The 13,470-nt window shown below is 38.9% G+C and overlaps 1 protein-coding gene across 1 annotated transcript in view; it reads right to left on the reverse strand.

Annotated features, from left to right (window-relative positions):
• Positions 1–13,470, reverse strand: part of NTRK2 (neurotrophic receptor tyrosine kinase 2) — a 114,453-nt gene that overhangs the window by 13,511 nt on the left and 87,472 nt on the right. Inside the window, exon 8 of the mRNA XM_036739562.1 lies at positions 11,717–12,022. Within this exon, the coding sequence (XP_036595457.1) occupies positions 11,717–12,022 (306 nt within the window). The remainder of the gene's footprint in view (positions 1–11,716; positions 12,023–13,470) is intronic.

A 13,470-nucleotide genomic window follows, 5' to 3' on the forward strand; every position in this document is an offset into this window, starting at 1 on the left:
CTTACACTGTAGGTGTAGAAGCTACACCACTATTAAGCAATTATTCTTATTGCCAAAGTATGATTACATAAAATAACATAAAATACTATAAATATTTTTATTTATTTTTATATTTATATAAATTTGTATATATTTATGAAATATTTTTACTTATTATAAATGTATTTTATTTATATATTTATATACTTTTATTTTATGTTTATTAAATATATTTATATATATATACATAATATAAATAGGTAATATTAATATAATATAAAATGTACCTTTTCTGATGGCCAAATTCTATTTTCTGAAAAGAATGATTCAGTTCAGGATGTTACAGGATGTTCCTGACCTTCCAATGGAAGAACCAATATTTCATATTGGCAAAGGGGTGGAAGAGGAAGGTGGGGCTCAGGCATATGTTGCTACCTGAGAACCTCCATGTGAAAGAAGAAATGACTTCCACTAACACCTTTAATTACAGTATTCCCCTCCTCCAAGGGGCCTCTTGGACATTTAGGTCACTGACATGCTTATGACACATAGGCTGCCTGACCCTAGGCAAATCACTTAACACCTCTGTGCTCCAGGCATTTTTCTAATATTATAACTTGTAGAGAAGATGCCAACATGTATTGGCAGAGAATCTTCCTCAACGGGAGCTTCTGACACCCATGAAAACATAGGTGCAAGTCTGATCCCTATCCCTAAAACCAAGGCACCCACAGTTCAGTCCTGAATTCAATTTGATTTAATTTAACAAACCATGAATTAAGCACCACTGTGTGTAAGGTATGAGACAAACCTAGGGTGCTGGGGATGAGGCAAATCCAGCCATCATCATCTTAATTCCAAACTAAATAACTGATATAGGAAAATTTTTAAAAATCCACAGAACTATTTACTTTAGCTCTTTTTATTACCCTAGCCAAGGCCTTTTAATTTCTTCTATATCTTATTTTAAAGAAAACCTTATGCCTGGAAAACTCCTGGATTTAAAAGGAAAACATACTTGTGTGATGAAAAAATAGTATTTTTGGAAGAGATGGCATGACAGAGAGATGTATTTTCCATTCTATTGCCAAGGTATAAATAGCAGCCCAAACAAGAAAGCCAAACAATATATAACTAAAAGAAACATCTGTTTTTGTCTTTATACTTTTAGTCTACTGCAAATGCCCTAAAAAATCTCTTTCATTTCAATTCAAAACTTTTCAAAAATCCATATGATAAAACAACAGAACAATAAAACCACAATGAATTGTTCTTTTCAACTACCCCTTCATTGCTCTATGAAAAATATTCCTTAAAGTATAAATCTGAAGTTTTCTATCTCTGACACAACGGGGAGTTGAACTATATGACCTCTACAAACCTTTCCCATCTCTAAATCCATAATCCTATAATCTAGCTTTTAGCCTTTCCTCTTCCTCCTCCTCTTCCTTCTCCTCCTCCTTCTTCTTCCTCTTTCTCTTCTTCCTCCTCCTCCTCCCCTTCCTCCTCCTCTTCCCCTTCCTTCTCCTCCTCCCCTTCCTCCTCCTCCTCCCCTTCCTCCTCCTCTTCTTCTTCTTCCTCTTTCTCTTCTTCCTCCTCCTCCTCCCTTTCCTCCTCCTCTTCCCCTTCCTTCTCCTCCTCCCCTTCCTCCTCCCCCTCCTCTTCCTCTTCTTCTTCTTCTCTCTCTTTTTATCTCTGTTTCTGTCTCTGTATGCCTCTCTCTCTCTCTCTCTCTCTCTCTCTCTCTCTCTCTCTCTCTCAACACAAATGTGATTTCACTGACACAGGGCATTCTCTCCACCAACCTAAGGACTGCCTAGGATAGTGAGATGCTAAGAGTCTTGCTCAGTGTTCGAAAACCATTATCCCTCCAAGGTAGAACTTCCCGACTTAGAGGCTGGCCCTCACTTTCACTATGCTGCTCTCCTTCCTTCCTCAGTAGAAGCTTCTCTTGGTAGAAGATTAAACACCAGAGCTAGAGGTTCAGGCCACCTGGGTTTCATGCACACCTCTACCACTTGCTTGCTCTGTAGCACTGGGAGAGTCAATTAACTTCCTACATTAAATGATTCTTCCAAAAGACAGATAAAATAATAGCATTCTCTTTGCCAACTTCACAGGAGCTTTCTGAAGCATAATTAATTAACATTAGCGCTCCTGGGACACAAAAAGCTATTTAAGTATAAATCTTAATTATCATAATTATTATAAATGTAAGTCCTAACCATACTCTTTAGGACATACTCAGGTATTTAAAGCAGAGATGCAGACTGAACTGGCTGCTTCTCCTGTGACACACATCTTGCTCTGGTGTCATGAAACAAGAGTTGGCAAAAAGCCTGAGACATTAGGTGAGCTTTACATTTTCCCAATCCCCATAACTGGGGAAACGTTAACATTTGGGAGAACTGAAAAGGAGTACTCCTTTCTGATATCACATACCATTTTCTTCTGTAAATCTTTAAGGCAATCATCATGCTAAATTCTATATCCTACTTGTCCATTTATATCTGATGTGTTAACTGTTAACTCTATGAAGGCAAGGACTGTGTTTAATCTAACTTTGGTATTTCATAGGATCATAGATTTCGATCTAGGAGGGTCCTTAAAGGCAAATGAATCCAGTCCTTCATTTTATGGATGAGGAATTGGCAGCACAGAGAATCTAATACTTGTCCAGGGTCATAGAGCTACTAAGTTTCTGGGTGAACTGGGATCTTCTTGACGCCAAGTCCAGCGCTCTACCCACTACTACCTGTTACACTCAGAAGAGCCTTCAGCACCTCGCACAGTGACTTGATCATGTCTGGAACAGGCTTGTCATTTCTTTTGTCTAAGAAACTGGGAATGAGGCAGCTTCCTCTAGCAATGCACTCTGGATAAATGGCTCAGGACACGGAGAGGTTACCCAGGGTGTGACAGCCAGTAGATATCAGTCTTCTGACTTGAGTCAGGATCATCTGACTCCAAGGCTGCTTCTCTGTCCAGGATGCCATACATTCTTGACAATAACAAGCCCATCACCAATTACAACTAAACTGAACGGAAATAGTGAATCTCTGTGGATAGGAATAACAATCATAACTAATTCTGTATTGTGCTTTGAGGCTTGCAAAGTGCTTTACATATCTTACTGAATCAATTAGCTTCTTTAAAAATGTTTGTTGAATGAATAAACAGCTTCTTGGAACCACATGCACTGATTTTGCTCTTCAGGGTCAAATATAAATGATACGGTTAGCACTGGTCTATCTAAAAGGCTACATTATTACTTTAATAAAATATCTTCTAACATAATCCAATTCAAGAAACATTGATTAAGTACCTGCAAAGTGTTGGGCACCTTACTAGGCTCTAGGGATACAAAGACAAACTGAAAGACAGTCCCTGCCCTCAAGACATCTGTACCCTACATCTTGGGGGTAGAGAAGGGGAAGTACAGAGGTAAATGTTTCCTGACATTTGTAGGGTTTTTTTCTTTTTTGGATTTTTTTTTGAGTGGGGAAAGCAGGGCAATTAGGGTTAAGTGATTTGCCCAAGGTCACACAGCTAGTAAGTGTGTCAAGTGTCTGAGGCCAGATTTGAACTCAGGTCCTCCTGACTCCAGGGCCAGTGCTCTACTCTCTGCACCACTTAGCTGCCCCCGGGTTTTTTTTCTTGATATACCTCTCTTGGCCTTAGTTCCTCATCTGTAAAATGGTGGGGTTGGACTAGATCACTTCTAGGGTCCCTTACAGCTCTGAGCCTACAAGAGGTAAACTATGAAAGGAGATGATAAAGAATGCTACCCACCTCCTGACAGAGAGGCAATGAACTCAACATGTAGAACAAGGCATACATTCTTGTACATCAACAACATGGGAATTTGTTTTGCTTAACTATGCATATTTGCTACAAGGGTTTGGGTTTGAAAGGGGGGATGCAGAGGTAGTCAGGTAAGAAAATAAATACTCATTGATTGAAAAAATTTAATTAAAAAAGAAAGTGGGTATAAAATGCTACAAATAATTCCAGACATGGTTGATATATTGGCTAGTTTAATAAACTGAGGATTTTTTTTTCCTTTTTAAAAGTTCTGTGTTATAAGGAATTGAAAAACTTTGGGAGGGAAAGAAAGGCATACATTGGGAACCATAGGTGCAATCAACAAAAATTAAAGTAAAAAGAAATAAATTAGAAAGTAGGAATGCTTTGCAATGATAATATCTAGAGGGCTCAGACTCAAAAAATTTTAACTACTGTTTTTGTAGTATCAACTGTGCCCCGAGCAAGAGCATGTCTATATGTCTCATCTCTCCTGTTTGTCCTTTGTTTCTGAGAATTGGATTTAGATTAATCAAAACTACTGATGTTATCTTCAGAAAACCAAGGACCTCCTCTTCTACTGTTTAACAGGCCACTATAGCTCCTCCTAACCTGTCAACAGCTGGAATGCTTTGATGTCCTCAAACAGGAGAGAAATCTACCACAGCACCACCCCAGCCACCATTAAACTGGAACCAGGTCTACCTTAAGTAACCACTTATTCTCACCGCTGAAGTGGAATTGCTCATAACTCAGTATCATGATACCAATCAAGGACATTACTACCAGCTTACAGATCCGGGAACAGGGGAAAAAATCAGGCCAGCTTAAAAACAAAGAAACAAAACAGAACAAAACAAAACATACCAAATTTTGAAAATAGGACCCACAGCACTAATGCTGAACTCGTTCAGGCTACAGACTTTATTCATATCGAATACATCCTGGTCAAGATACTGATGTGTAGAAAACGCTGGGTGAAAATTTCTTGACCAGGTAAACATTTGAAAGGGGTGGGGAAGACTGAAATTTTATTAATATATTCATTTGATTTATATTACAGTCCCAAGCTTAAAACATCAACCTACCCGCAACCCACCCACCCCTCACTGCAGAGAAGATTGAATAATAGTAGCTCCCATTTCTATAGCACTTAAAGTTTGCAAAGCGTTTTCCTTGTGAGGTTGGTAGGGTAGGTATGATCATTCCCATTTTATAGATGAGAAAACTGAGGCACATATTGGTTAAAGTGACTTGTGCAGTCATATAAGTAGGATGTGGTAGAGCTGGGATTCAAAACCAGATCCCCAGGGCTCTTTCCACCACACATCTTGAAAGAACATGAAACTTTCTTAACATTTGCTCCTTGCTATACATACTCTAGTGTCTCATTTTATTATTAAGATTAGAACTAATGAGTAATTCTTCGCCTGTTTCTCCAGCTTTTCACCCATTTCTATTTGGCCACTCCCTACAGTTTTTTAGCTTCATTGTTTATTATGGCACAAACTCCAGGATGGGTGATGGGTATGGATAGCAGATCACTCAAGGGAGAGATTTTAACTTGTCTTTCAAAATCCCAGAATGCCAAGAGTTCTCTCCAGCTTTCATTTGAGACAGAAAGTTGTGTTCTATTGTTATAAACAGAACAGAAAGCCCACAAGAGCAGAGTTCAGAATCTAAACTTAGAATCTGCTATGTTCAATTGAGGAGCTAAGAAAAAGCTTTTCTTTCCCATTACTGGTTGATAACCCAGACTTGCAACAAAGGCCAGACAAGGAAGAAAGTGGCTTGATCTCTGGGGTCCTGCTAATGCCACAGAATCTTAAGTTCCTTCAGTAGAGCTCCAAATGGCAGAATTAAGTCCTTCAGAATTAGAACTGTGGTTAAGACATGTGACATGGCCTAAAACACTCAGGACTTTGCATTAAAAAGCTCCAAAATGGGAGTTTTTAATCTGGGGGCCATGCATTTGATTTTTATATTTTCAATGTAATTGGTTTCCTTGATAATCCTGTATATTTTATTTTATGAATTTAAAAACATTATTCTGAGAAGTCTAAGTTTCAACAGACAGCCAAAGGGGTATATGACACCAAAAAAGGGTAAGAACTCTAGCTCTGAAAAGGACCTACCCGAATGCCAAGCCCTTTGTCTTTATTGGTCTTGAACCAAGACATAAATTCTGCCTTTGTTTTATGAACAACATGCTGTAGGCCAACAGGTCATTGGCTAGAATTCTCTTCCTACAATCTGAGATAGAGCATTGGCTATCTTTTCTGGTGATCTTATACTGTAAGTTTATAGAATTATATTTGCCCTAACATCATTAGTTATAAGCTCCATGAGGGTAGGGCTTCTGCCTTTCTTTGTATCCCCAGCACTTCCAGCACATAATAAACATTTGTTGTTTACTAATACAAGAAACTCACTTTCATTTGGTACCAGTTTGGGGTTTGGGGGGCTTTTGTTGTTGTTTCTTCTTTGTTTCTATCTCTGGTGCATGAGCAGAAGGAGGGAGGGAGTTTTGAAGATTCCATTTGAACATGGAGACCCCATCCCAGTGAATGTGAGAGCTGGTGTTTAATTCTACCAACTACGTACAGAAAGAAATATAAGCCTGGATGTGGGCTTAGGTGAAATGTGTCCTCATTCAGTACTTGGGATTTAGAATGATATCCCAGTTTATAAGAACTACTGAATTAAATGCAAGGATAAATATTTGATTTTAATTTTCAAACATCAGGAAAATATTTCATAGGAGAAGAAAAAAAGGAAGGAAGGAAGAGGGAGGGAGGGAGAGAAGGAGGGAGAAAGGGAGAAAAGTATGGAGGGAAAGAGTGGGAGGGAAGGAAGGAAGGAAAGAGTAAAGGAAGGAAGGAGGGAAAAAGGAAGAAAGGAAGTAGAATGAATGAATGAATGGAGAGAAGAGAAATAAGTTAGGGAGATAATATCACTTGTATATATGGGCCTTAAATAACTTGTAGAGAGATTTTATCAATCAGTCAACAACCTCTGCACAAAAGCAGCTTACATCATACCAGGCCATTCTAAGTGGACTGGGTTCAGTCCCTAATTCACCTCTAGGCTATATCTGTAGCATAGTACTAGTTTATGTATTTAAGCAAACAGTAACCTTGGGCTTATTTTTAGTTTCTGTTTTGGTATATCTATTATACTGAGCTCACAGATGGGTGAGGCCCTATAAAACCTCCACAAATTTTCTCTATTTCAAAGACTTGATGTAGTAGAGGTGGCAATTTCTACTGCCTTCAATGAATGCTCTCCCTCACAGCTTCCTTTTGCCCACAGTTCCAACACCGGCAGAGCTGCTGCTTACTGTATAATGCTCTGGAAAGCAAAACCCCTGGACTGCTTAGTAGAGACTGTATAAGACAGGTGATACAGACCTGAAGAGCAACAACATAGCAGATCTATGCAGAGTAAACAGGAGAAACAGCAAATGGGCGGGGGGAGGGTGGAAAAGGACAAAGATAAGCTTAGGGTTCTGGTGGTCTTTTGGACGCTGCGCCTAGAACCCAGTGCCAGAACCCAGAGCTTCCAATTCTACCTCTGTGCTAAAATGTAAATGAGGAAACGAATCTGACACCTGGAAGTAAGTGAATGAACCTGGCCCTACCCTACTATGGAAAGGAGACAGGAGGGTCTCTAGGGAGTCAATTGGAAATGGCAGCCATTTGGGAATGGGTCTTTTATAGTATTTAAAACTCAATCCAATTTGCTATTACCTTGCCACTTTTTTATTAAAAATATTTGCTTTTAATCCATGTGTCATATCTTGGGAATGTGCATGTATAACTACCCAAATAGTACCATGACCTGAGAGTTGGGCTATAGCAACCTTAAGTAAATAAATGCTAGTTGTTATCATCCTCATTCTCATCCTTTCCTCCTCCTCCTCCTCCTCTGCCCATATATACAAGTGATATTATCTCCCCAACTTATTTCTCTTCTCTCCATTCATTCATTCATTCCACTTCCTTTCTTCCTTTTTCCCTCCTTCCTTCCTTTACTCTTTCCTTCCTTCCCTCCCACTCTCTTTCCCTCCATACTTTTCTCCCTTTCTCCCTCCTTCTCTCCCTCCCTCTCCTCCTGCCAATGTAACAAGAAAAAAAAGAACAAAAGAAGAAAAGAATAAAGAGAAGAGGACGAGGCTGATTTAAACCGTTTTTTTTTAAAAGAAAAGTTTGAGAGATTAATAGTCATTTTCTAGAAGTAAGAGCAATTTCTATTATTAGACGGATTGGGATTAGATAGATTACCAATGAACTTTGGATACAAATATGGGAGCATTACAAATATGACAAATTCTGTAAAGAAACTTCAAAAAGTCATACTTGTAAAATTTCTATTTCATTGTATATTGGACGGTGTACTGATGGCTTAAATTATATTCTGAAGAGGACTATAAGATCTTTATCTTAATCATGGGCTCACCCCTTAGAAAATCATACAAAAAAAACCTCACTGGCGTTTTGGGATTTTTAACCCCAATACCATAACCTTCACGTAAGTCTCACTCCCCAAATCTGCAAACAGAATTGGCTATAAATAAAAACTTTGGGATTTAGTTGTAAATGTGTTCCCTCAAACACAGAAGAAAAAACAGTCAGCAGGAGATTTACTATTGTAAAAGCAGTTATCCAGCCAAACTCACTTAAGAAGAAGATTTAATGGAAAAGACAACTGCCTATAGTATCTGAGGAATAAATACAGATATACCTTGCTTTGTGCAAAAAATGTGTTCCTGAGAAGTGATGTAAAAAATAAATGAATGGATGAATCAATAAAGTTATGTGTAAAGAGAATTGCTGCAAATCAAGACATTTTAAATGACTCTACTGAGGCATTCCTCTTACTTGTGATATATGCTCTCAAATAAGATAGGATCTGCAAAGCACTTTGCAAACCTTACAAATGCTAGCCATGAGGAGGAAGAGGAAAATGAGAAGGGGGAGGAGAAGGATCATTCTCATCATCCCAAACCTTTAAACCCCCCATACCTTTAGAATTCCACTATGACCTTATTCCATCAATTACTCCTCCTCTCTTTAGACCTCTGATTTTACCCCTCCACTGGTTCTTTATTCTCTATTCAAAAATATGCTATATCCTCTTAATGGGGGGTGGGGTGGGAACAAACTCTTCTCTCAAGATTTTCCTCAAGTCCTACGATCCACTCAAATTCTCCTTCCCCTTACCACCCTTCTAGTTAGAGAAATCCCCATTTTCCTCTTATAACCCCTTGCAACTCGGTTTTTGCCTCTTCACCATTTTATTGAAACAAGTCTCTCAAAACTCACTAAATTCAATAGAGTTCACCCTGTTCTCATCCTCCTTGACTTCTCTACACTCTGGCAGGCTAAACAGACCTGCCTTCATGAAAATCTCTTCTCCCACAACTCCCACTGTAGATATGCTTCTGCAGTTGCTACAGTCCCACTGAAGACCCAAAAGAGAAAGTTCTTGCCACCAAAGTGCTTGACATTATCAAATGGTTTAACAACAGAAAGAGAAATAGTTTGCATTAGAAATGACAGATGATGCATTAGCATGGTACCTTTCCATCTGATTTGAAACTAAAACTTCCTATACACGTCACCTCCCACATTTAGAATGGGAACTCTCTGTGAGTAGTCTCTGCTTCTCCATCTGAATCCTTAGTGCCTAGCTCTGTGCTCTGTCATACGTTCATTCCATGACTGTGCATTTTCCTGTTTCTCTTCCTACCTCTCTGACAGTTCTCTTCTCGTTCTCCATCTCTAGTTTCCCTTCTTCTTTCCACCCCTTAAATCTAATAAGGTTTTTTTTTCTCTTAGCTTATTCTTTGGCTACACTCTTTCCCCTGAGATCATATCCGCTCCTTTAGTTTCAATTGTAATATCTAGAAGGACCTGTGTCTCCAGCTCTGGCCTCTCTCCTGAACTCCAGATGCACAATTCCAATTTGCAGCTAAATATTTCCATCTCAAGGACATCTCAAATACAACACGTACAAAATCAAATTCATCTTCCCTCAAAAAATGGTTCATCATACTGACATTCCTATAAGCAATTAATGGCACCGACACCTTTCAAAGCACTCAAGCTCAAAACCTCAGAAACACCTTTGACTCCTCCCTCTTCCTACTTCCCAACATATCCATTATGTCTATATCCTATTGATTCCAACTCAGCAGAATCTTTTGCATCTGTGTCCTGATCCAGATTCTCACCATCGTGCCTTAGGTCTGGGTCCCATTATTTCTCCTATGAATGATATATTAGTAACTTCATTCATCTTTGACTCTCTGAGCTCCAATCCATCCTATGCGTGACTGCCAGACTGAACTCCCTAAAGTACGGTTCTGTTCATGTCGCCATTTCCTCTCCTATACCTTCAATGAGAACCCATGGCTTATAGAATAAAATCCCAGCCATAAACTTCATGAAATCAGGAATCATGTCCTCTCTAAACTTTGTATCTATCTAACTTTGGAGCACAGTGTTCTGCATGTCAACAGCAGCTTCATAAATATTTATTGAACTGAATTGAACTGACATTCAAGACCCTCCATGATCTGGCTCCAAATTACCTTTCTCATCTTGTATTCTACCATATACCCATCCACATCTCCCATCCACCAGTTACACTTGAGTACATACTTACCCTGAATGTGGCCCCATGCTTTTCATGCCTTGGTTGCATTCTTCTACAAACCTCCTTCCTCCTATACCATCTCTACCTGTCTAAATCTTGTTTATCCATTGAGTTCCAGTTCAAATGCCCCCTCCTCAAAAAAAACCTTGCCTAATACCTCTGGCCAGAAGGAACCTCTCTTTTCTCTGAACCATCAGAGCATTCTGAATTTCTCTTATTTATGTGTCATAACATTCTGCTCTGTATTATAGTTATTTGTTTTCAGGTATTATTTGTCCTACTGGACTGTGAGCTCCATGAGGGTAATGATCATATCTTATTTGTCTTTGTGTTCACCATGGGACCTAGAACAGTGTCCTGCACATAGCAGGTATTCGTTAAGGGTTTGATGAAAAAATGAATTTGTGTAGAAAAGAAGCTTATGATTTAAAAGAACACTATGTTATATTTTTCAGTGATGCAAAAAATCCTTTTGTAATAAGAATGATAACCCTCTGATTTATCTGTTTTATACTTATATTTTCATATTTACATTTATTAATAGCAAACCACACCTGTACATATAGCATTATGTGCATATACCACCCCATTTGTCTCTGCCTCATATCATCCAAGTTTCCCATTGGCTTCTGCCCTACTTTGCCTAAATAGATACTTCTCAGATGGCTGTTAAATGATCCACTTGGTTGAGCTCCTTACCTACATCCTTATGCTTCTGCATTGTTACAAATGCCTCCATACTTCACTTTGGAGACTTAATTCCCTCTTTCTATGATAGCACACAAAGTAGAAGGGAACGAAGACAATGCATTATTGCTAATAGGAAAACACCACTGCCAAACATAGATTATGCCCTGAAAATTTGCCAGATGTTCCATGATATCATCTGTATCACTCCCTCACAAGCTACTCAATTTCATGTCCTACACCTGATGGTATAATGACCTACCCAGCAAATCCCTCTGGAATAGGGTAGTCAGGCCAGTCCTTATTTGCTAATGAAACAGCTGCAGCCTAGGTATCTGCTCAACCATTTTTTAAGGAATGAACTGCTCCCCCAGAGTACATAAGAGGCTTGATAATGCCCCCATCTATTTTTTAATTCACCTAAAGAAGGTTTATCTGATTGATATATTTCATGAAGTTTCCCCTGGAGTTGCAAAAAACTCACAAATTACTTAATCCAACTATCCTTAAATCCTTGCAACAACCGAATGCACTCACTATTAGGAACCTGAATCTGTCCAGAGTCACCAAGGTGTCTCGTACTCACCATCATCAATTCCAGGACGGCCCATGAAGTGAGCCTGGACCCACTTCTCGTCTTTGCCATACTCATTCCTGGCCATTAAGGTGTAGACACCATTGTTCATGTGAGTAGGATTATCCAGCTGAAGGCAGCCATGGTATTCGGTGTGATTGGTAACATGTATTTTAGTACAGATGTACTTAGACTCATTCAGAATGGCCCCTTGATAGAACCACTGCAGCGTTGGTTTGGGGTTTCCTTTCACAGTGAATGGAATGCACCAGTGGTGGTCTGAGGTTGGAGATTCGAGAAATGTGATAGTTGGTGCAACTAAATTGAAAGAGAGAGAGTTAATAGCACCCAAAGCCCTGGAAATATCCTCCCCCTTTTGTGCTCATGCTGGGGGAGTTTTGTCATTAATTATTAGATTAGAGTGTGTAGTTTACCAACAACTTTGGAAACCACCCCATTTTATTGCATCACCATCAAATTTGGGTTAGGTTTCCTCAAAGAAGTCACAGAAAGAATCCTTTTTACTCCACTTGCAAACCCACACATTGTCTCCATCAGTCTTCTCCCATCCCCCCTCAACGGACTCATATTAAAAGAAAACTAAGCCTGGATAAATCACAAAGGGAATTTAGAACCTGGGAGAGGTTTGACTGACATTTCTTTTTATTTATAACTTATATTCCCCTCAGCATTACCTGGATTTAGTCAAGATAGTGAGCACCAAAATACTGAAAGAAATTATTTCTTGGAAGTTCTGCCATTAACAGAAGTAAGAAGGAAAGCACTGGAAATTATACACAAAGACTAAGAAGACTTACACATATACCCAAACACACACATATATACACAAACACACACACTCTGTAAGCAAGGCATCATGGAATACACACAATGGACTGCAAAGTTCTTGACTTCAGGGACTATTTCTTTTTTGTCTTTGTATATTCAGATTCAAGCTAAGTGCCTGGCACAAAGTAGGTGCTTAATAAGCGTTTACTGAATTGAACTGAACACTAGAAAGGACAATGGTATTCATTTACTTCTTTAACAGATGGTTACTGAGCACCTACTATGCGCAAGGCACTATTCTAGGCATCATGGGAGATAACGTGATAAATGAAACATAGTTCTAGCTCTTAAGAAGTTTTGAGGCGATAAGACTACATTTATGAATAATTATATGGGGGAAGTGGCTGCTAATGCTTACTCTGATTATGAGCTATAATCAATTGATATTTCACACTAGCGAAAATGGTTGATCATTTAAAGCCAGCTTGTCATTTGCATAAGTCGTGGCTTTGTGTTGGACTCCCAGAGCTAAAAGGACAATAATCTTACTTTCTAAATGTCTATATTCATCTCCAGATCCTGGCAAAGTGATCACAGGTTACTTCAAATCTGAGAATAAACTAGTCTATCTATGCTTTAGAAAAAAACCCACAAGCATTCTCAGATGACTCCCACAAATCCAAGTTTCTTGCCCTGATTTAACAGCAAGGCCCATAAAACCTTAATGACTCACCCAAGGTCACACAACTAGTGGCAGAGCCACGGACTGGAACTCAGACCATCTGCCTTCCAGTCCAGTGGTCCTTTCACTCATCATTCTGTCTCCTGTCACTATATCTATATACACATACACACAGATATGCATATGTAGATGCATACAGCTGTCAACACACATACATATTTACACACATATATACATATACTTATACCTACACACATTAAGTTTCAAAAAGAAGTCATAACCAGAAGTCCAAAGT

This window comes from Trichosurus vulpecula, chromosome 9 (assembly GCF_011100635.1).
Source record: "Trichosurus vulpecula isolate mTriVul1 chromosome 9, mTriVul1.pri, whole genome shotgun sequence".
Classification (NCBI taxonomy): domain Eukaryota; kingdom Metazoa; phylum Chordata; class Mammalia; order Diprotodontia; family Phalangeridae; genus Trichosurus; species Trichosurus vulpecula.